The 25,288-nt window shown below is 36.4% G+C and overlaps 1 protein-coding gene across 1 annotated transcript; it reads right to left on the bottom strand.

Moving 5' to 3' along the window:
* Positions 1 to 8,278: 8,278 nt before the first annotated feature.
* On the bottom strand, positions 8,279 to 19,513 carry LOC141337813 (uncharacterized). Its single transcript, XM_073843402.1, has 6 exons — positions 19,365 to 19,513; positions 18,352 to 18,687; positions 17,675 to 18,043; positions 16,787 to 16,897; positions 16,608 to 16,636; positions 8,279 to 12,014 (listed from the first exon to the last, which is right to left on the bottom strand). The coding sequence occupies exons 1-6, from the start codon at positions 19,474 to 19,476 to the stop codon at positions 11,997 to 11,999; spliced, it is 975 nt and encodes a 324-aa protein (XP_073699503.1). The 5' UTR covers positions 19,477 to 19,513; the 3' UTR covers positions 8,279 to 11,996.
* Positions 19,514 to 25,288: the final 5,775 nt, after the last annotated feature.

Here is a 25,288-nt window from a genome sequence, read left to right as displayed (position 1 = left end):
GTTTTGATTCTCGCTGCCAGCCCCGACCTTTCTGCCTGTTTTGACCACGATTTCTGCCTGCCCCTTTGTGTTTGTTTGTTTGGAATAAATGCTGCGAATGGATCCGCACGTCTCTGACCCTTCCTTGTGACAGACATCAAATGTAGTGAAGTAAAAGTATTTTTTTTTCACTATAAATGTACTTGAGTAAGAGTAAAAGTACCTATCTTTAAATATACTCTAAAAGTACTAGTTACCCCATAAATTTTCTCAAGTAAATGTAACGAAGTAAGTGTAATTCGTTACTACCCACCTCTGAGGCTATGTGAGGCAATAACTTATTTATTGCAAAAATGTCAACAGCCGTACCAAAAAGTAATCCAAATAACGATGCGTTTGCAGCTGCAGTCCTCTCTGGCGGAATACATCTGTAATCTGTGACTAATGCAGGCAAGAACAAATGAGCGTTTGATTTTCCTGTCGCAAAATGCACTTTAGCATGGGTTTATGGATGTTGCTGCTGGACTCGCTGCTCGGGATAGAGATGAAGATCGCCGGATAAAGGCTTGAATTTGGGTCTGGTCCTCGCAAATTGTATGGATTCTGAAGATCTACAGCGCACAAATAAAATTGTTTCATTTTGTAATTATGACGCATAGGTATTTTATGGTTCCATTGTCACTCACATCATGTCAGAGAAAATGCCTTTTGTAAAGGCAAACGAAGTTAATATTACTTATACTACTGGGCCGTTGAATGCTTGAATCTGATTGGCTGACGAACGTTCTAGAAGTGTGCATTATATTCAGGGAAACGCACGGCGAACGTAGTTCCAGGCAGCTTTAGACTGCAGTGCATGTCTAAATCACTTCGCCATACGATTTCAGTTATGTCATAGGTCCTTACAGCCCAAAACAGCAAAATAACTAAAACCCACAATGACACTGGCCAAACTAATAAATACAGCAAACATCAGGATAAAAACGACAGATTATTTCCATGTTTTTTTCCACAATATATTTGTCACAAGGGAGGTCTGGAGACTTGCGGATCCATTTGCAGCATTTATTTAGGAGGGCGTGGTAAACAGACAGGGTCAATCACCGGCAAACAACAACAACGAGGATAATCCAAAGAGTAGTCAAACACAGGCAGAAGGTCGGGGCTGGCAGCGAGAATCAAAACACGGGGAGGAGTCCAGGTCTCAAACACAGGGAAAACAAACACGGAAAGAAACGCTCGGAAATAAAGACCATACAGAACAATAAGACTTCGCGAAGAGCTGTGTGTGTGAGTGGCTTAAATGCATGTGGGTAAATGTGAAACAGGTGTGTGCAGCAATCAGTGCAGTGGAAAACGAGGAGCAGGTGTGTGCAGTGGCTTATGGGGATTGCAGTCCAGAATGTGTGTGCCAGAGTTCATGATGACAGGATCGACCAGATACGTGACAATATTGCGTTTTATTATGTACGGAAAGCACAAACTATTTCTCTTGCCCTCTCTCACTCACCTCACAGACGCACATACATAACGTTACAGTTTGCACTCGCGTTAGCATTCGCGCTAATGTTGTTAGCGCTGCTCTGACGATTAACAACTTAATAACGACATGACAGCTCTCACACGCAAGGTAACAATGGCGTGGTCTTGAAGAAAATGAACTTAAAGTTTAACTATTAGTAGAGACGATGCTGCCAGTCACCCTTGAGAGACACAGAGGTGAGAGAGGTAAAGTCATACACTTAGTTTCTCTCCCTCACTCTTTCCATCTGTCTGCTTGTCTGTCGGTCTGTCTAAACTTCATTATTAATGGCATTATTTGGCTATTAACAGCCCAAGCGTCGTTACTAGTTCTAAAATGACGTTTTGGTCTTTTGGAACTAGCAACGAAGCTGTTGAATGAGCTGCGTAAGAAATTAATCCTACTCACAATAGCGTTTTAGGGATAAAAACGGGACAAATGTCTTGAAATATATAATTTGATCGATGTCTTGACTCTTGAGGTGTGGCAACTGTAGTATAAGCAGAATAATTGACTTCGGGCCGTAGAATTCTCCGAAAATAATGCACACCCGAGGTGTAACGGCCACTCCGCTTCGCGTCGTGACTCGGGTGTGCATTATTTTCTAAGAATTCTACGGCCCGTCGTCAATTATTGCTTACATGAATGGTTATTCAGAACAGAATAAAATGTTAGAATTTCATATTAGGTAAACGTTAAACATTTAGATGATGTAAATACGTCAGTATTGTACGTTTTAGTGTCTGTAAAAACGTAAGTAAATGTACGTTTTGTAGACCTGAAATATGTATACCTACCCTGTAACTTCGTTGAACAAGAGGGTAACAATCGCCACTTTAATTTACAAGCCAACTTTACAGTAGAAAAAAATATGTTTTATAGCCTGGTACAAAAATCCAAATTGGGTCAGAGCTTGTAATTAAAAGGTTGCTATCCTAGTGAAAAAGAAATATACTCAAATGTGTTTGAAATACATTTATTTCATGCTAAGTATACTACAAATACATTTACAAATGTATGTCTGCTTAATGGGAATAACAAATTTTATACATGCACTTTAATTGTGTGGAAGTAGTGCTGAATTATACTGAAGTATATTGTGTTAAAGTTTAACTTATTGCAAGTATACTTTGGGTGCACTTTAAATATTTAGCATTTAAAGACTCAGATTATACACCGATCACACAATCCTTATTAATAGCTTTGTGAAGAGTTCTTTTAGATATGTCATAGTGATTCTTTTCTATTTTGAAAGATTTACAACAATTTCTTTCTTTCTTTTTTCTTTTTCCATAGAAAAAATTAGGAAAGTCAGTCAAGATTTCAGCTGTAACTGTCATTCAAATGGAGTATTATACAGTCCCTAACAAATATGGTGCTCAGATTCCACTCCAGACTGAAGTAAGAGATAAACTCTCGAGTCTTGATGTTGTTTGGGGCAATATGTATGAAGGTGAGGATATTGATCCTCAGCTTGTCTTGGAGACGGAAGTGGAGTTCTACAGAGGAGCCCCACCACAATGGCTGAACTTCCACTGTGCTGAGAAAAACCATACACCTTTTGTTAGGAGGGATGTATATACAAAAATAACAGATCTTATACAAAAGAAAAGAGAAACAAACAATAGCATTTCCAGCATTAATCTCTTTCATCAACCAGGCAGCGGAGGTACTACACTGGCAATGCAAGTTCTCTGGGATTTGAGGAAAAAGCTCAGATGTGCAAAAGTAATTGATTCAATATCAGATTCAAAAGCAATTGCGCAACATGTAATTAATCTGTTTAATGCGGGAGATTCACGAAACCAGAACACAGTCCTACTACTTGTTGACAACAAAGAGACAGAAGAAAATGAGGACTCCCTGCAAGACAATTTGATTCAAAATATAAAACAAAGCAACATCAGCGCAAACACTCCTGTGGTCATCATTTTGAATTGCCTTCGAAAAAAGAACCACACAGGAAAGGAGAAACTAATGTTGTGTACAAGTCTTTCCAAAGAAGAGCAGGACAATTTTAATGCCAAGCATATAGAGGTTGTCCAGGGACATGACAGACACAAGGAATTCCATGGCTTTAACATAATGCAGAGGAGTTTCAGCCAAACTTACATTACAGAGGCCTGCGAATACCTCAAACCTTTAAAGACAAAAAAGAGACCTCGCAACGCTCAAATGCTGTCTTTTTTGGCTTTGATTAACTCATATGCCCCAGGCTCATACCTTACTGAGACCGTGTGCCTAGAGTTCTTGGATAAGAAAAATCACATTTCTGCCCGTCCCACTTTGGAAAAACAAATGGGGGCCTTTGCTGATCTTCTGGTCATATATTCAACATGCACTGGAGGGGCCAAATCTAAGGACAGATGTATACGAATGGCACATCCAATGATCGCTGACAAGTGTGTATGGTTGCTAAATGATGCTGGTGTAACCTTGAGTGATACAGCTATGAAACTCATCTCACACTTGTGCACTCAAACAGTTCAACCTTACTGGGTGAAAATAATTAAACAACTGCTAAAAAAGCGAGAAACGTTTCTGCCAAAAGGTGAGAAAGAAGAAAAACTTCAGTTCTCCAAACTTATCCATGACATTAAGGAGAAAGAAAACAAATCAATGTGCGTGGGACTGTTTAGACATGCAGCTAAGATGTTTCCACAGGATGCATTTATTCCACAAGCTCTTGCACGTTTTTACTACATTGTACTACGTGGTTAAGAAAGAGCTACATCCTGGGCAAAAACTGCTATCCAGAAAGATCCAAATAATTCTTTTATCAGAGACACACTTGGACAGGTCTACAAAAACCAACTGAAGAACCAAAACCTTGAAAAACCTAAAAACATTTTACAAATTGCAAAGCAAGCATTCAAAGCTTTTGAAGAAGAGGCAGTGACTGCTGAAAGGGAACTAGAACCAGGGATGCAAGAGGATGGTGTGACTAACATCTCTACTCTTTTTAATTACAGAGGGCTTTTTGGCTACATACTGGTAGCAAAGACTCTGTTTTACAAGCTAACAAAAGCTAACCCAAAATGGTCCAAAGTGCTCAGATGGGAAACAAACTCTCACAGTGTAATCGACTCTGAAAATTGTGGAAAATACCAATCTCTCCTCAGAAATTTAAGGCAACGAATTGAGGATAAACACAGTTTTTTTGAGAACTTCCTAATATACTCAAAGCTAAAGATTGATAAAACTGATCCACAGTTTATTTGTAAAGACACTGAGGAGTGCTATGAAAACTATATAGGAGAAGATAAACGATTTAGCAGTTCTTTTGCAGGTCTGCTTTCCACTTTAAGCCATGTCACAAGTGTTGCTGACCTGGAGCAAATCACAGAACAATGGAGAGAGATTCATATGAGTTCTCAAACTGATAGCGATGCCCAAAACTACATTCTTGCCAACATCATCTTGAGTCGGAAGTCCGCAAGCTCTGAAATACTCAGAACAGTGACAGAGCTCCAGGGCATATTACAGACACTTTGGGAGAGACAGAGAAAAAACAGAAGCCCAGAGTTTTACCTCTTGGTCCTTTTGCTGTTTTGGCCTGATAGCACAAAGAAAACAGGCAACACACTAGACCTTAAAATGTGTGTCCAATACATGCGCGAGTCATATGCGAGAACCTATCAGAAATACCTTCGCTTTCGCTACCTTGTTCCTCTCTTCTTCCTTGGGGACGGTGGAGGTTTGCAGAGACTGGTTCACCAGACCGAGTTCACCAGTCTCCTCACTGAAGAGCATGAGACTGTTGAAATTGAAGGTCTTCAGCGAATTCAAGGGGAGATCAGAAATCACAAGGTGTTTGCTTTGAGGGGTAGAGACCAAATTGAAGTTTCACCTCACAATCCAGCCAGTGTGTACAACACAGACCTGGTCTCCTTCTACCTTGGCTTTACCATCAGAGGACCTGTTGCCTACAACATCAGATATGTGAAGAAAAGTAAGTTATTATATTTATAGAAATATATAAAGAAATAGATTCTCCCTCGCACACACAGTGAAATATTTGATTCTCTTTTTCTTGCAGCTGCTCAGTTCGTGGACAAACACAAGAAGGATATAATTCAGCGTGTTGAGAAGGTGGATTTTATCATAGATGACCTTCGTCCACTGATTGGCACTGACCAATACTCAACCATCATAGCAGCTTCAACGAACAATGAAAAAATGGAAAAACTATACTCTGCTCTGTCAGCAGGATATGAAATAAAGGACACATTTTACCAGAGCCTTTTAAAGAATGAGCGAGACCTCATTCAAGGTTTGATTAACTTTGGGAAGAAGAAGAGTTCCAGTTAGTTGTACTGTGTGTTGTAATGTACAAATAGCGATATTTGATAAACTTCAAACAGTGCTGCACTGTGCTCAACACATTTTTGACATTAACTCTAAATACTTTTATTTTATTTTTTAATTCATTTTTGTCCCAAGTGAAGGAACTGAGGATCCTCAAATGCAAACCTTGTGTATTTTGCTTCAAGAGAGCAACCATACATTAGTGTTGTGTTTTACTTTCTTTTTTTTTTATTCTTCATTTATTCCTCATTCGTTTATAATCATTTAAGCATTTATTCCATTTAATCATAATCACTTATAATAATCATTATAGTGATATATATATCCATTTCATTGATTTATTAATTGATTAGCCATTTATATTATGTTATATTATGGTTGGTTGTTGTCTTTATGAATAAGAGATATGAGGGAATGTTTATGAACCTGTTGAATGTTTATGAACCTGATGCTGTTTTGAAGCAGTTTGGTACAACAATACTTGTTAGATTTGTGTTATTCAGACAAAGTCTGGGCATTGAGACATACGCAACTAAAACTATTCAATAAACTCTGCTCCGTTTTACCACCATCACTTCGTCTCCTGCTTTTGCTCTTTACTGTCACAAGTTTTCCCTCAGTCAACATTTTGGTGTCATCGTCCGGATGAAATATGGAATAACATTTTGGCGTACTTTCTGGCTGACAGAAGACTGTTAATAGTGTTTTGGGTATTTTGGGTACCAGACAAGACCTCCTGTTAACAGGGTTTGGGTATACTGTTGTAGCATTCCCAGCTGAACAGATGCACTTTACTCTTAGGAACTAATGTTTATAAAACATTCAAATTCCAAAAAACACCATAAGAGCTGCATAAACACAAACAAACAATCATTAGACATCTGACCACAAATTGTGTAAAAATGCCAATTACAGACCTATAACCAAATGAACACAGTCGAATTGGCCTACACAATTAATACAATGTGACAATCACATTTTAGTATACATGCTAAAGTAATAACCTTGCTTTACTGTACTGTATAGTAAGCCTGACTAATATGAATTATTTTAACACTTGACTTATTTTAAAGTGCTACCTGAATGACTACTACAATCTCCTTTTAAAGTGCAATATGAAATGAATTAACTATGATTTTAGTACACCTGACGAACTCAATTTAGAGAGAAAAAAGACCTGAATTAATGTAAACAATCTATCTGGAATGCCATTGCCAACCAAGAAAAACAATAACACTAACGAGGCAATAATACAGGGGGGTGTTCCATAAACCAAGTTTACCAAATAAGTCAGGCTTATTTCAGGTAGTCTGACTTATTGTCACTTGATTTGGCTCAAAATAAGTCAGACTAACTGAAATAAGCCTGACTTATTTGGTAAACTTGGTTTATGGAACACCCCCCAGGTGTTCTGCTTAAGACAGTAACAACAAATCACACACTCTCTAAATAACAACATTAACAAATTAAATGATATTCGAAATCTGCATATATGTTAATGACTTATTAACGTTATAACGAGATTACTAAATAAACACTTTAAAGCCTCGCAAAGTTTACCACATACTGTATAATGAAACTAAAACAATACCTTGTGCCCTTTATCAGCCAGAAGCTAAGAGGTAGGGAAAACTTTTAAACTATTACACAACGTGTAGCCTACCGAAAAGTGTTTCTTATCCATTCACGTTAATCAGACTGACGCTTCAAGTTCACGTAGAAAGTTCGCCAATGTACACACACAGTGCTATTCCATGACAACAGCGCCCTCTACGGACGGAGGTAATGTCAGTGATTGGAGATATAATGGTCCTTTACACTCTCATATTTTAGGATTTTTTTTCTTTCTTGTTAAAGTTAGGCATAAAAGGCAGTGCTAAATATTTTGCCCAGAGCAGATGTTAATTTTAGGATTATAGAGGATAATTAAACACATTATTGCAGAAACAGTTAAAGCAGCTACTCTAATCCATCTGACTAGGACTTCCATAAAAAGTGGGACAGGGAAAAAGCTTTCTCTTTAGATTAGTATGGCCGAGACGGCGTGCTGATGGTTATTCTTGTAATTAAGACCCCATCATTTAAATACATGAAGGACATTTTTAATTATTAGGTTTGAATCATATTCTGAGTGTTTTTTTTTTTTTGCAAGTAAGGTGAGCAAATGCATGTTGAAATTTTGTTCAGAACTACATTAATCATCATGTTCACACCTTTGCATTTACTTCTGATTTCTCTCAAAAAGATGACAGGAGAGCTGTCAGTCAATAAACGGAAAACAAAGTAACAGATAATTTGTTGTACATTTAAAAATTGATGCATTAAAAAGTAATCTGAACAGGTTACTTGAAATGTGTTACCCGCAACACTGCAAATGATTCAGTAGTTGTTTAGCTCATTTGTTTCTGATAACAAACATTAAAATCATGACAAACAAATGAACAGAGCAGCCATTATGAGTGAATCCCACTTAATTTAATGGCATATATCACACAAACATTCAGAGATCTTACAAGTTCATTTCTATTTTAAGAAAATAGTCATTGGCTCAACTTCTTCATAGGCTTGTGCAAAGTTTAAAGAAAAAAGTCTAAAGATATCTAAATATCTGTCTTGTATCTGTCTTGTATCTAAATATTGTGTCAAAAATCTACAATGACATATTCTATATTCTATCTATGACTATTCTAAAATACACATAATATAAAAAAGAACAGAATAAGAGACATGAGATAACAGATAGACAAATAGATAATGTGCAAGATAAACCCCTCCTCACAAGAATGGAATGTCCACAAATGAAATTAAATAATTGGTCAATATTATAAACTAAGCAGCATATAAACCAACCAAATAAATATCAATAGTGCAAACTGTGGAAACTGAGGGTAACAAGGGGTTTTTCCACAGAAAAGTAGACTTTGGTATACACAGAAAAACATTCAACAATACACATCTTAATACCCACTTATAGGCATTCAGGATTGTACATCTAATAAAATAACTGAATTAATTTTGTACAGGTAAACATAAACAGTACACCTTTTCATGCAGTGGACCACTGGAATACTGCTAAAACAAGTTTTTTTCCAGGCACTGGCAACTTAACATTAACATCATCAACAACATAAGTAGTGCATGGATATGTTTTGACAGCTGCCTTAAAGCACTTGTTTGCATATTTGTGCACATGCATTGCATAGAATGTTTGTTTCACAGCATGACACTGACAATGCCCGTCTTAGTGAGGTATTCAAGTAAGCAGGCAGCTCAGTTAGTTATCACAGTATAGAAACAGATCAGTGCATTGATAGGTCTTTGCATTGATAGTGCACTCTGCTGATGTGTGGATCACTTTAGCAGCCACAATAAAACATTCTAACGGTCAAGCACTTATTGTTCAGTTAATGTATTGTTTTGTTCCTCATTTTATTACGGATATACAGTATATTTGTATTTTTTAAAGCAGTTTTTATGTAATTGGGGCTTTTTTATTTTTTTATTATTTTAAAGTTTTATTACTTATTATTCGATATGATATTATCACAATTCCTAAACCATGAGACAGTATTATTGTGATTCTAAACCTTTTGCAATATAATATGCTAACTGTGTGTCGATAAATGTTTTTACTACCTTTTACTACCTATCTTTTTTTTTTTTTTTTCAATGCCATAACCAGGCCATTATTGTGTAATTGGTTATGCCTCTCTGGTTTATTAATTATAACACTTAGGGTTGTGCCACAGTGGGGTATGATTTGATAGTTAGGCTGTAGCTTATTTCATTGCATGTTTTATCTAATACTGGCAGAAATGTATTTTCTCTGTCTAGCCATATAGAATTTAGATTATGGGTCCAATGACAGATTGGTGGCTAAAAAAGAAAAGAAAAGAAAAAAAATGTCTCTTATTGTTTTAGCTTCTGTGAGGTTGATAGTTTTATACATGGTTTCTACTTCTTTACATAAAATGTTTTAATTGCACTAACGACGAAGAGAGGCAGTTTGTTCAATCTGGCAAGGCAGTTGTTGTTTTTTTTTTGTTTGTTTGTTTTTTCTGAGAGAGGTAAACACTGAATGGCAGGATATTGGAATTCGTACCAATAAAGTAGAAAGGCATTCAGGTAAAATACGTTTGTATACACTTACATGCACGTTCTTAAACCGTAATACGTGACAGGAACGCATCGTTAGTGTAGATTTAAGCACATCTAGACAGAGCAAACGCTTTGCAGTAAAGAAAGGTGGACATCCCTGTTGAAAAAACAGCATATACTGGTTATTTGCTGATTTAATCCTGGTCCTTTGCTAGTTAATGCTGGTCAAGGACCAGCTTAAACGATCATTAAAACCTACCTATCCAGCATATGCTGTTTTTTTTCCCCCAACAGGGACAATTATAAAAAAGTGTTCTCATCTCGTGCAGCAAAAGTAGAAGTGGTTAAGTCAAAACGCTTCATTCATAACTGCATATGATAATATGAGCTGTTTCACGCTGACATGTTGCAAGCTTTAACATAATTTACAAACATGGAATGCTCTGAGTCAGATATGCAAATTATTATATTTTGATGTCACTAAAGGGAAATAACCTGATTTATTAATAAAGTAAATGCAGCCTACTTGAGTTGTCAGGTTACTGATGTACGTGTAAATGGAGAAACCTGGTTATTTTAAAAAGCTTATATTTTGTTAGTTATCAGCTTACTGGTGTGCATGTAAACATGCTCGTGTGAGATGGTACTGGTGGGTTTGTAATATATAAAGGTCTCTACATATAAGCTTAATTTATGGTGGTATGCAACAGACTGAATAAAAAAAAAATAAATACTATGTGGACTTCCTAATTAAAGCCGACAGTGGTTCGATAAAGACTGATTATTTTGGTTACACAGGATGTATAGAGTATTTTCAAAAGTTCAGCCTGTCAAATTCTTTTTCTAACAAGGATATTGTTTTCAAGTATGGTATTTTCTGAAGGATGTCTCCCTTTAATAAATCCAGTTTAGTCTTTGTCATTTCTCAGTTTTGAAATGTGTGCTGAATCATATTTTTACTGTTATAAGAATTGGAAAATGCATATATGTGCCATTAAAGGAATAGAACTTGGACTGAGGACTGGCACTGAGGAGTTTTTTTTTTTTCTTAAATAGCCTACAAAATAACACAAGAGTTTGAAATGTATAACCAGTGTTACCGACTAAATGTAAACGTAATTTAACGGGTGGTAATGATGTGCAGGCTGTTTTAAGTACCTTTAATCTTCACATTAGACCATAGTAAGAAAAATCTCTTGGGTTGGGTGTGTCTAACAAGGGAGACTGACAAAATGTGACCCTGGACCACAAAACCAGTCATAAGGTAAAATTTTACAAAACTGAGATTTATACATCATATGAAAGCTCAATAAATAAGCTTTCTATTGATGCATAGTTTGTTAGGATAGAACAGTATTTGGCCGAGATACATCTATTTGAAAATCAGGAATCTGAGGGTGCAAAAAAATCAAAATGCTGAGAAAATCACCTTTAAAGTTCTCCAAATTAGGTTCTTAACAATGCATTTTACAAATCAAAAATTCCATTTTGATATATTTACAGTAGGAATTTTACAAAAAATCTTCATGGAACATGATCTTTACTTAATTTCCCAATGATTTTTGACATAAAAAAAAAAAAAAAAATTTGACCCATGCAATGTATTTTTGGCTATTGCTACAAATATACCCCAGCGATTTAAGACTGGTTTTGTGGTCCAGGGTCACAAATGTGCAGGGGAGGGGTGCCTCCAGGACAGGTTTGAAAACCCTGCATTAGACACATTTTACTGCAGCTACTGTCATTCTTGTCAAACTTATTATGAAACAAGCTTGCTGGCAGTGAACATTTGGCACTATATAAATAGCTTCTTAGAGTCTTATCATGAGTGAAATGTTTGCTACATAGCAGCTAGCCTATATTTGAACATTGGCATGTAATTAACACGTAAACACAGAGAGCGTCTCAAGTACAGAAATGTGCAAGAATGTGATTTCTGTATAAGCAGCTTATTGCATGTGGGAGAGAGGGAGAAATGCGGTAACAATGATATATAAGCATGTAACTTGCGATTTATACAAAGCAGAAAGTGAAGAATTGTTGACAGCCTCAGTCAGATTAGGCGACATCCCATTGGTTGTGTTCTTGATTAGATCACACCATTCCCCTGGAGGAAGACAGATATATTACAGTTTTTTACAATCGTTTTTGCACTATTAACTGAACCTTAATGTCATTTTTCAAAACTCTAGATACAAAACTCAAAACAGTCATTATTTGTAACACAGGCTGTCCAGTGTTCAAAACTTTGCATAGTGCGTTCATATCTTTAAAGAAGCCTTGCATTAGCAGAAGCATTGTTTCAAAAAACGAATTTATTATGAAATATTATAGGAACATTACTTTAGATCACCCATACACAAGTTACCCATAGTTTCAATGTGTTTTTGCTAGTACAATCATTAAATATAGTTATACAAAATATGTGATTCAGGTTTCATTTTTTTTTTTACTTTAGACTGAGAACAGTACAGACACAGTGGTATCATTGAAATACTGTAATGTGGAATTTACTGATAAAATAAATCTCAGCATAGGTTTTCTAAAGGGAAAAAATTTAGATTCAAAGTTTTAGCTGTTTTTTTTTTTAGCAGGGTACAGTATATTGTACCCTGCTGGAAAAAAAAACTGCTAAAACCAGCCTAGGCTGGTTGGCTGGTTTTAGCTGGTTTAAGCTGGAAGTAGCTGGTTTTAGCATTTAGCTGGTCTCCCAGTCTGGTCAGGCTGGTTTTAGCTGGTGGTTTCCCAGCCTGACCAGACAGAAAAGTGGCCAATACCCCTCTAAAACCAGCTATGACCAGCTAAAACCAGGCTGGTTGACCAGCTAAAAACAGCCAAACAGCAGGCTGGTTTTGGATTTTTTTTCTTCTTCAGCAGGGCTAATTTGTGCACCAACGTTCTTGATACATTCTTTTTTTTATTTTTTTTTTTATTTTTTTACCAGGGTAGCCAATAACTCATTGAAACCACAAAAGCAATAACATAAAAATGACATCTTGCATTCAGTAATGTTGAATATGAAAATGTGTTCTGTAAAAGAGGTACATGGGGCCATAGAAACCATATCTGATAAAGATACAAGATTTTTACACGGTAAAAAAAAAAAAAAGTACTGCAGAGGTACAATTTTGTTCCTGGGCAACAAAACATATAAAGGTACCTTTAAAGGTACACAATGGGTCCTTATTGTACAATTATGTACCCAAAAAATTGTACCCTTGGTAACACCCCAGTGACAGGTACTTGTACCCTAAAAGGTATAGTTTTGTACCTTTTTTTCTGAGAGTGTAGTGTAGTCCACTTGGGTCATATTCTGTGGTAACTGGTGTCAAATGATCTATCCTGAAACATGCACTATTTTCCATAAAAGCTATGCTTCAAGGGTAATGCAACAGTTACTTATCATTTTAAGCAGATGTATCAACTGATAGTTCAATCTTTGTAATGAAATGTATGCACACTCAACTCAGATGTAATGTGTGAGTTGCATTTTGAAATAGTAATACTTTGATGTTAAGTTGTGTCATTTTGAAAAGGTGATTTAAGTTCAATGAACAAATTATCTGTGGCTTATGTGTATTGTATCCAAGCATTTGAAAAATGTGTTAAGTGGTTTGAAAAATGTGCATTTTGATCATTGGTTGTGTATTATGTGTCTAGAGTTTTGAAAAATGACATTACGGTTCTGTTATTAGTGCAAAAACGATTGTAAAAAACTGTAACAGAAATTTAACAGGATTGATGCTTCAGTTACACACACACAAAAACACGAGAGACCAGTGATGTGTCGACTTTTTGGAATAAACAAGCATTTGCATATTCATATCTAAGATTATGCATTATTAATTGTATTATGAATATGTCTTACAGTATTAAATTATTATATGTATATTATTATTAATCAAAATTATTATTTTGGCCATTGTCTGACACCTTTTATAATTATTTGGTCACGAGCTGAGACATGAGTAATGTGTTGTTAATCAAAATTAGACATATAAGTGACCACTTCCTGTACAGTCTTGTTTTAGGGTATAAGAAGTGTTAAAGTGCATATTGCAGGTTAAAAAAAAATTCGAGATAAACATATATTCGTGAATGAAAATACTATACGAACCGGTAATGCACTATTTGAAAATATTTTTCAAGACCTAAGGGCACAAATTTAGATGACAAAGTGATGGTTTCCTTGACCGCTCTCAAAAACAACTTTTTTTTCCACACCGCGTCATATGACGTCACGAGAGGGAGTCGTTCGCCAAGCTCTGTTGCTATTCAGTAGGAGCAGTCGTGAGTTAGTGTGTTTTCGGTAGTTATTTTTAATTTCAATTGATCATCGTCATGGTAAATTATTGTGTTTATGGAGGCTGCACAAACTCCAGCCTGTCAGGACATCATGTCCACGGGTTTACTTACAATAAAAAGAACGGTGCTATCTTCCGGATCTGGGTGCGTTTGTGCGGATGAAGTGACGGGCCTATACTAATGCATCTGCTTCGAAAAACGCGTTCACTTTACTCTGGAGGATTATCATCCCGGCGATATGATGCAGTTCAACATGAGATGCTGAAGCAAGAACCAAGTGAGGCTCAGAGCCGGTGCAGTTCCTTCGGTGCACACAGCAGCTTCATCGGGTCCGTTGTCAGACTGTGGTTCGTCCGAAGCCGTCAGAGATGCAGCTCGACGAAAACGTGAACTGCACCGTAAGTCTTGTTTTTCTTCTCATAACTTCTCATAAATACCAAATCCGTTAACATATTTAGATAATGAGACAACGAGATGTGTATAAGTTTTTGTAAAGCACCGTGGCTAGCTTGTAAGCATTAGCAATATCATTTTAAGAACCATGTAAAAACGGTACCATAGGAGAAGGCATTACTGGTGTGGTCAATTATCCTCAGTTTGTTAATATTATAATCATCAAGTCTAGTTACAGCTTGGTCACATTGTTTGCACAGCTAATTTGTAATTTATTGTCATGTGTTGTGTTTATAGGGCTTTGGGAGACATTGCAAGACATGAGGCTGTGTGAAGATCTGAAGCAGTGGAGCCAGCTGTTATTAACCACCTCTAATATAACACATTAGTGTGATACCCACACTGAAAATATTTTTCTTTCAGTAGTATATGTTTTGTACATCTACATGTATATATTAACAATTGCAATGTTGTGTTTTAAGTTGGGTATTAACAGTAGGCTACTATGAAATAATATTTATGATTTATTGCTGTATAAATTAAACTGAATTGAATTAGCCATAAATGCAGATCTGCTTGATATATATGTTGTACACTTCATATAAAAAAAAATGTATACAGTAAGACAATTTGTGATTGTGATTATTTTTTATTGTTTGTCACCAAAATGGGGCCATTCAAAACCTTTATAAATTAATCCTCTGTAAACTAATAGCTGACACAACACATGCAGGTAAGGGCTTCCTGATGAATACCAGCAGACAACTTGACTGTGTGCTGTCAATATTAATTGTCTTATACCAATGGCATCAAAAAGTTTTACTTTACATGTATTTGTCACCTAAATATAGTCAAACTGTAATTGAGATTAAATTTTACTGTTTATTTGTACGTACAAGTATTTAGCTCAGAGTAATAAATGATCTCTACCATAAACTTACTCATGTCTGCTGGCCTGGAGATGTCTATGCCCCTGCCTAAAATGCATTTAAGATATATGTAGAACCTATTTTGATTTCAGACAGCAAGCCTCAAAGCCTGATTGCAGAGTCAGAGACAGCATATCAAGTTTGGGGGTATTTCCCATAAGCATATAATACAACAAAAAGGTGTTTATCTCTCGCGCGCGCGGTAATAAATACCCGCTATATCACGTAACGTTTGCGTCGGATATTAATGAGTATGACACGCTTGATCAACGATCATTCGTTTGTGTTACTGGTAAGTATAATCAATACTTCTAGATGACAAATGCTATGATTTTGCCCGATTAAATATCGTCAGCTAACACTGATCTCTCACAGACACCTGCCCTGTTCTCCTCACACCACAACATAATTTGTCTTCTCTGACCGCTGTTCTGTTTAATCCTGGCATGTCCCTGCTCTCTTGGCCACATAGCAGGCTCATATTTGTGTCTGTGGTTCGTCATACAAGTGTAAATAAATATTTTAAATGTTCTCCGCGTCCGAACAGTCATTGCGATCCATTGTTTTCCTATGGTTTACATTGACCGCTCTCCCTCTCGTTACGTCACTACCGGTTTGCCAGTTTTTCAGATGCGGAAGTAAAATTCTCTCACAAAAACGACTCTAGAAGCCTTAATAGCGTATTTTGAAGTATATTTTAAAGAAAATCTGTTTCCTACATTATTTTTCTATACATCAATTCACCGGAGTCTCTAACCTGCAATATGCACTTTAAACCTGCACCCCCGCAAATCGGAGACTTCTTACTGGTCCCTTTCTCTCCGCTCTCTATCTTTTACTCGGATACTGGGTGCACCTAGTCTAATATTTCTATCTGACTTACTTATTTCAGATTTTAGATCTATGTTAAGTAATTGTATAATTCATATAAACAACTAAGGAGGTAATAATATCAATAATTATTATAATTAGTTATAAGTATTAAACAGATGTCAATCTGTTGTAAATGCTTTTTTGTTGTTGTTGTTTTTTTCTTCTTCAGACAGACAGATTCAGTGCTCATAGTATCTCACCTGATTACTTTGCTGCTTACAGATGCCTGCTGGAAAAATGACAACAAAATCAATTAAACACACATTACTTTGTTTCATTGGACTTAAAATACATATTTTCACATCTTTTTAACAATTATCTTCACACTTTATTTCATATTTGTGCCTTTTAATTCTTAAATCAGCCATTTAATTCTCACCTTTCCTTTTTGCAAGTGCAACTGCACCGGCAACTGCTGCAGCAAGGGCCAGAACAACACCAACACATACTCCTCCCACAGCTGCTGGAGACAAACTGGAATCTGGAACAGCTAAAGAAAGATAGTCATTATCACTAGACAGTAGGGTTGTATTAAAGATATGACCTAAATCGAGATCAAGTCAAAACCAAGATGAGTGTGGTGAGAATGAGTCCAGACCAGGATGAGCACTACTCAAATGTAGCTTCTTTTTTTTAATTAACATTTTCATATAAAATGAACAAGTTTGCAATTGTGCTCATATTTGTGAAAACAGTTTTCCTGCTCTTGTGATAGTGATTTATATATTATGGTCTGGTTTTACAGACAAGGCTTAGACTAAACCAGGATTAGGCTATAGTTCAATTAGGACATTTAAGTATTTTTTATATTAAATTGTATGGTTTGGCATCAATAACAATTTACAAATATATATGTTTTGTGCCTCTAAATGTTACATGAATGTATAAATACCCATGTATAAACAATGAGACCAGTAAGATAAAATATTTATGAGTCTTTATGTAAGGACCAACCGTCTACTTCTGTCAAGTTTTTAAAGTTAGTGTTGATTAATTTTCCCCTGGCTGGTATGTGTGGTTGTGTGATGTTTGCTTCTGGAAGGCATGTTTTAATGACAGGTTTTTAGAGTAGTGCTGCCCTGTCAGTGAAAATACAGCTTGATTTTGGCCTCCCAGCTCAAGGTCCGAGGCTACTGGCCCCACCTGGCTTATTGTTAGCCTCGGCTAGCACTTGCTTGACAGTGGAAAAGCTGCTACTGGGTCAAATCTTTCTTGGATTTTTATAAAACACTGAAATGTGTTTTAAAATGCACAGAATTATGCTCACCGGTGACAGAAACGCTGAAGCTCTTCACACTAGTGACACCGATGTTATGGCGGCGACGACGGATGCTGATACTGCTGCTGCTGCTACTGATCTGTAGTTTATAGAGTCCAGAGTCTGTGGTTCTGGTGTTTGTAATGATCAAAGATCCAGTCTGATGATCCAGCTTCAGTCTGTCTTGGAATCTGTCAGAACACTGGACGTCTGTACAGATCTTACGTTGATCTCCAGCGATTTCAGCGATGAGGGTGTCATTAAAACACCACATCATTGAACTATTTGGGTTTTTTGTTACACCAGGATCTAAAGTGACAGATTCTCCCTCTACTACAGACTTGGTCTTCATTTCATCTTGATGAGCAGCAGGAACACCTGAAACACAAACCAACAGTTGCAGTTTTATACTTGCAAAACACATTTTGCATACTGATTTTACATTAAATACTCAACTAAGATAAGCTGATCATTTATTACATAATGAGAAACCTTCATTGTTTCAGAGCACAACTGCAAAACTAACTGTTAAAACTGAATCCACAAATAAATCCACATATTCAAAATGAACAATAAATGTGTTTTAAGTAAATAATCTTTATAATTTATGTGAATATACAGGTAAGTGCAAAACATAAATGATGTGCTAAAAATATGTACACTCTCCTTATTAACAAATGACTCACCGTGAACAGCAACTCTGTAGATTCTTGAACTGCTGCTGCTGTTACTGATTATCACTAGTTTATAATCTCCAGAGTCTGTGTTTCTGATGTTTAAGATGGTCAGAGATCCAGTCTGATGATCCATCAAAAGTCTGTCTCTGAATCTCTCAGTACCTCCGTTACACTGAACGTCTGTACAGATCTTACTAGGATGTCCAGTGAATCGAGCGATGCGAGTGTCACAAAAATACCATGAAATGTCTTGTTGTTGATATGTTTTAACCCCAGTGTTTAGAGAGACTGAATCTTCCTCCATCACAAATGCCGACACTTCTTCTGTACCAACACTTGATGCACCTGAAGAAATGAACAGAGAATCATAAGACGAACAAAAACACACAACAGGAAAAGCAGCAGAAATATTTTATATCATACAGATTGCGAGTAGAGAAATATATTTGGATTCATAATGTAACACATGCAAACAAACATATACATTATCTTAATGAACATTTACATGATATTCAGTGCTATCGTACAGATTATTCACATTCAAGCCTATAAGGCGAATGGAAGTTTTCAAACACGATCTAATCTAACTGCCAAATGTCCCGCGTGCTCCTCCGTCTGCAAAGACTGCATTTCTCGTTTGCAGCTGGCATTGCACGACACTCTCATAGAGACACGGTGTTCAACAGTTACACAATTAACATTTTCATTGCATGGAAACAGCATAATGCCACACTCAATGCCGATCCACTTGACCCAAGCATTTACAACCGCATTTTCAATATTTGACCATAATTTGCAAATTGCATATCGAAAATGAAACTAGTACCGCATTAATTAAAGCTGCGTCACAATGCATTGTTCGCTTTTATCGTTAACAATGCAGATATTTCAGCAAATACATGTCTACAATGGTCAATTGAAACACACAGCGAGCATAATACAAGCAAATAAATACATTTCTGTAAAATATGCACTGATTATAGGTGGTACAATCTGTAACTGTTAACGTTCAAATTTCTTACCATGGTAGATCAAACTCAAGAGGCAAATAAATAGAAGATTCATGCTTTTAAGGGTTAAAACGATAATAGCAATGCCGATTTTATCAAATAAATGCTCTAGTTCCCTTTGCATTAAAGAAGACCCTCTGCATAGATAGTATGCTACTTAAGAAAGGATTTGCTCCCAGGGTTGCCAGGTCTGCTTAATAAATCCAACCCACTGTTCTAAAATTAGCCCAATTGTTTTCCATGGGAAATCAAAATCACTCCAGTTTTGCATTCCGTGAGGTCAAAGCCTCCTTCCAGCACTCAAAAAGTGCCTATTAAGTAACATAACCTGATAACATAAAAACTGTGATCGGCGCCAAAATAATTTTTGGCTCTTTTTAAATATTTAGTCAGTTTTAAGAAGCCAGCTTGGGGGCATCTCAGTTTATCCTGGAAATAATCACTGGGAGGAATGATGAGGTGAGATTTATAGTCAAAAAATTAAAACTCAGATATCACACACCAATATCTGAGTTTGAATTATTCTGAAATATTGATTATTACCTCATTTGTCATGTGTGGACTATATTCCATAGGGTTGCACAAAATCCCTCTGCTTAGACAGTGACATCACTATTTTGGATTTACCTTAGTGTGTTGCTGCGTCCCAATTCGCATATACTTATACTATGCCCTTAAAGTATGTACTCTTTTTGTGAAGAAAAAGTACATACTTTTGAGTATGTAGCAGAATAGTAGGCAAGCTTTGGGACATACTTCGTCTGTTGCTTAGTTACCTGAATCCTGTCACTGTTTAAACTGCCCTGTCAGTTAATATCATCTACATTTCGTTTAATTTGATTTCCTTTTAGAGAGAAATGAAGAGGCACATTCTTAGATAACTTTTTTTTTCTGCCGAGAACTTTGCTCGTGTTTGCATGATGCATTTAAAAATTAATGACCAGACCTATCATTATAAAAGTTCATAATGTTGCTGCACATGAAATATGCCATGGATAACATTAAATATTTTTTATTAGGTTACACATTGATTATTTATCACTAAAACCCCTTTCTTTTCCTGTCAGTTGGTCGCGCATATCCGCCATGTTTGTAGTTTTTTTAAACAATTTTTTATGCGTGTTTGTAGTTCTAATCGAATCCTCGTTCACCGCGCAATGTGTGTTGTGGGCAATGTTAGTCGTTAGAGTGTGCATTGATCCGCACTTCGAATTCTTAAGTTAAGTAGTAGACCATCCGGATTTGTGTGCATCTGTGTGAAACACGCATAGGAAAAAAGAACGACAGAAAGAAAGGTGTGGTGAGAAATTGAGTCCGCCCCGAAATCGGGTCCCCCTTAGGATCCCGGCGGTAATGCCTGATATAAAATGTTTAATATTTTTATAAAACGCAACAAACATATAATACATATAATACACTGATGTAATTGGGTATTCTATACTCTTTGGTTCAACTGACTTCTAATGGGTATTATTTTTAGCGCCTGATTACAATTCCTGTAAAATCACGTTATATTTTATGTAGTAAAAAATTCGTTATAATGAATAGAATATACATTTAACATAAATACAATGGATATATTATAATTAAATTAGCATTTATTCATCTTTCACATCGTCTCCTAACTGAAAGAATATATACAGAAGCAATGCTGAGGCAAAATATTACAGCAAATGACAATTTTTTTTTTAACTTAAAAATTTATTTATTCATGCATTATTTATCAGACGTTATAGTGCTAGCATCTAAATACGTTTTTTCCATAAATAAATTATTGTGGATAATTACACATTTATAAGTTATTAAATCACTTTTTATAGTATAATTACATCAGTGTATTATATGTATTATATGTTTGTTGCGTTTTATAAAAATATTAAACATTTTTTATCAGGCATTACCGCCTGAACCCCGAATGTTATCAGGAAGGCTATTCCAGAGTTTGGGAGCCAAATGTGAAAAGGCTCTCCCTCCTTTAGTGGACTTTGCTATCCTAGGTACTAGGTTTACTTTTAAATGCATAATTTTGCAAACACAAAAGCAGAGTTTTCGGCGTGAAAGAAAGTGCCTCTTCATTTCTCTATAATACGGTAGGAAAATAAATGAAACAAAATGTATATAAATATTAACTGTGATGATTGACAGGGCAGTTTAAACAGTGACAGGATTCAGGTAACTAAGCAACAGAGCGTCCGTTAAAGAAGCAGTTATGACGAAGTAGTATGTCCCAAAGCTTGCCTACTATACTCAAGAGTATGTACTTTTTCTTCACAAAAAGAGTACATACTTTTAGTGCATAGTATAAGTAAACGAATTGGGACGCAGCAGATTTCTCATGACAACAGCTCCCCTCCAGCCGCGACTCGGCTCCCATCGTTCATGTTTATGAGCCGTTCAAAAGAATCGGTTCGTTCGCGAACGTCACAACTCTAATTTAATGCTGATTGTGCATATTGTTTGCCGTACCACAGTTTTGATTCCAGGCCTTTTACATGCAATAGGCTACACTGTGCTTATTAGAAAGGCATGAACAGTAACTGTAAGAATATTTAAAACTTCCTGACCACTTTCCAAACTCAGAAAAAAAAAGAGATTTGACCATCTCATCTTTTGATGATTTGACCATCTTAGTACCATTTTTTTCTGTTACAGTCACACTCTCTGTACAATTAGTTTTAAAAAAGAGGACTAAGGGCGTTGGGGTCCTAGTTTTGGTATCAAAATATGTAATTTCCATACGAAAACTTAATATTTTACAGTCAACGTCATGTAGATTGATCACAAACACAGCTAAAATGCTTCCTACCACATTGGCCATTCTTCACAAACTAATATCTACCACAGTTTTATCACAGGGAGAATGCAAAATGTTTGCATTTCAGTCAAATGGAATTTAATGCAATATTTCAAACTTTTAACCCACGGGAGAAAATCAACCCGCCACAACAGTTTTAATTCAGCCCAATTCCATGAAAAAAGGGGATCTGGCAAGATCCAACAAGAGATGCATCCAAAGTGATTTAAATACTCAGCATATTGATAGTGACATGACGCGCAAAAACTATATTTAATGATGTTTGATTAAACAAGGTTCAGGAGGAGCACGATCAGATAATCAACCCATTCGGCACAGGTGCAACCTGTTTAAACCAATCATTCAATCAGCGCATCCTCTATATATTACCAGCCGTCTTACCTCCATCCAGCGACAGTTTCTTGGCATCCCTCCTCCACCCCTACTCCCCACTTCTAATCTGTTTCTATCCTACACTAGCAGGGGGAGTTCTCTGGGTCCGGCCTGTATTCCGGCCGGAACCCTTCCCCCGGACAGCACGCCAAAATATGCTTAATACTCGCTCAAGCAGATTAGATGTAAGGGCGAACTCGTGAAATGTTAGAATGTTTGCGGGAGCGGAATTAAGAAAACAGTCCCACGCAAGGCTTTAATACAAAAACGCACATAGTGAATGGTGACTGGTGATTTTGGGTGATTTAGGAGTCCAGGCTGAAGGACTTTTTGGATGAAGTCCAAAAAGAGGACATGTCCGGGTCAACTGGGAAACTTTGTAGAAAAACTAAACCGGGGGTTGTTTGATGAAACAAGATTACCAAATACACCAGCATTATTTAAGTTAGTCACTTGTTTTGGTTTCTAAAATTTACCATAGCTCAAGCTCAGTCACTGTGGCAACTTATGCTGAGAAACTAACCTGGTCCGGAGCAGGCTAACTGTCAGGCTAAACCGAGTTCCTCTACCACTGACCAATAGGAATGTATTGATATTACAGTACCACTGACTTTATTTTGACTCTATCAGCCCAAAAATAACGGTATACAGAAAATTCAACTTATAATGCAACAGAAACCTAACAATGCAGGCTTTCTCTCTGGTTTTATGAGAGCTCTACCTGTATTGTAATTAGTAGAACATTAAAACAGTACTAAAATTAATACTCGTTAAAGCTTTAAAAACACTAAATTAAAAGTTTAAATCGCTCAATTAAAAATGAAAATAAATAATAAAAAACAGGCTACATTTTAACCGATGAGAGGAATACACATTAAGTCATTTGAGCTAGTAATTAGGGCTGTATTTGCCATCTTACATTTGATTTAGTTACTGCTCTTATAAGAATACACTTATATGAAGGATTACAATTCTACAAGTGTCACATTTCATGTCCAACAACAAATATTTTAGCAAAAATGTATATTTTGCACAAAATTATTGTGCTTTTATTCTAAATTCTGTCTGTTTAGTGTGCATGTCGTTCAACTTTGCAAGCCTTTCCCACTCCTGACAGCAAAATGGATATACAGGTGCTGGTCATATAATTAGAATATCTTTAAAAAAAAGTTGATTTATTTCACTAATTCCATTCAAGTGAAACTTGTATAAAGTGTTTATTTCTTTAAATTTGGATTTTTATAACTGACAACTAATGAAAACCCCAAATTCAGTACTGTAGCTCAGAAAATTAGAATATTACTTGAGACCAATACAAAGAAAGGATTTTTAAAAATCTTGGCCCTCTGAAAAGTATGAACATGAAAAGTATGAGCATGTACAGCATTCAATACTTAGTTGGGGCTCCTTTTGCCTGAATTACTGCAGCAATGCAGTGTGGCATGGAGTCGATCAGTCTGTGGCACTGCTCAGGTGTGAGAGCCCAGGTTGCTCTGTGTAAGATTGTAATAGGGATTAATTACATAATAATTTATAATTTAGCTCAAAGGGAATCGAATATGATTCAATAGGGAATTTGAACAGAATCGCTGTTTTACGGCTGTTTCAGAGTCGACCCGCGATTCTTTCACAAGCCGTTTAACAGGAACTCTGCAATGGATATTACTATCCAGAATATAGTGAAAACACTATATATTAGCACAGTAGCAAAATCAGCAGTTTAAGGCAGTAACTTGTAAGCACGAAACACAAGATACTTAATAAAAATATGAATTTATTGGATAAACCTAACACATACAAACTAAACTAACATAAACACACGCATTCACACAGGTTGCAGAAAGAGAAAGTGAGGAAAGAATGAGTTTAAAGGAATGAAAATATGAAGTCCCAAGTTATAGCAATGTGCATTTCTTAGACCTGAACAACCATCAATCACTTAATTAACCCTCGTATTGAGTCTCTCAAAGAGGTTATTAAACTTTATCAAATGCACCAGTTCAGTTAGAACCTGGAAGTTACTTGCGTTGCCTTTGTGTGAAGGGAATTCCTTTCGTCGCTCGTTCCAGAAAGGGGCTTTCCCGAGGTTGCTGATTGGTTGGTTCTGTGGTCCTTTGTGTGCTTGGGCGTTGGCTGGATATGAGAGTTGCGTGCTGTTGAAGTTGAGGTCAGCGAAGACGTTTAGGTCGGTCGCGGCTTGCACAAACTTAACTAGAAACGAAACTCTCAACGGAAAGAAATAAAAAGGATTAAAGAAAAAGATAGAGGTGTGGTGATCTCCTCATGTTTCCTTGAGGTGAGGCGTCGAGACGCGGCGGCGCGAAGCACGTGAAGAGCGTTGTAAGGAGTGAGAAGAGTTGCAAGAGATAAGAGAGGGTTTTGAGGGTGTCCTTGAGTTTTTAAACTCAGCCTTTGGACACCTCCCAAAATGATGTCTTGACCAATTAGAACAATGTCCGAAGTCCGGTGGACTGCTGGTTCCACCTTCCAAACCACAAATCACAATGTTATCTTATTAGTCCCGTGATCCCAAATTCCCGCTCTTTGCAGAGATAAATTTGGACATGATTTCTATAACAAGACTATAATACATTTCGCAAAGAATTGAATTACAGGAACATTTTGAGAATGCGATTTCCAACTCAGACATATCAAACATCAATATAAACCATAATAGGCAAATGTATGGGTTACATATATGAATAGGAAATTATGCAGAGAAATGATGAGTTGCTCATGAGTCCTTTAA

Source organism: Garra rufa, chromosome 7 (genome assembly GCF_049309525.1).
Source record: "Garra rufa chromosome 7, GarRuf1.0, whole genome shotgun sequence".
NCBI classification, from domain to species: domain Eukaryota; kingdom Metazoa; phylum Chordata; class Actinopteri; order Cypriniformes; family Cyprinidae; genus Garra; species Garra rufa.
Note: the sequence above shows the minus strand (reverse complement) of the source record. Positions and strands in the feature narration are given on the sequence as shown.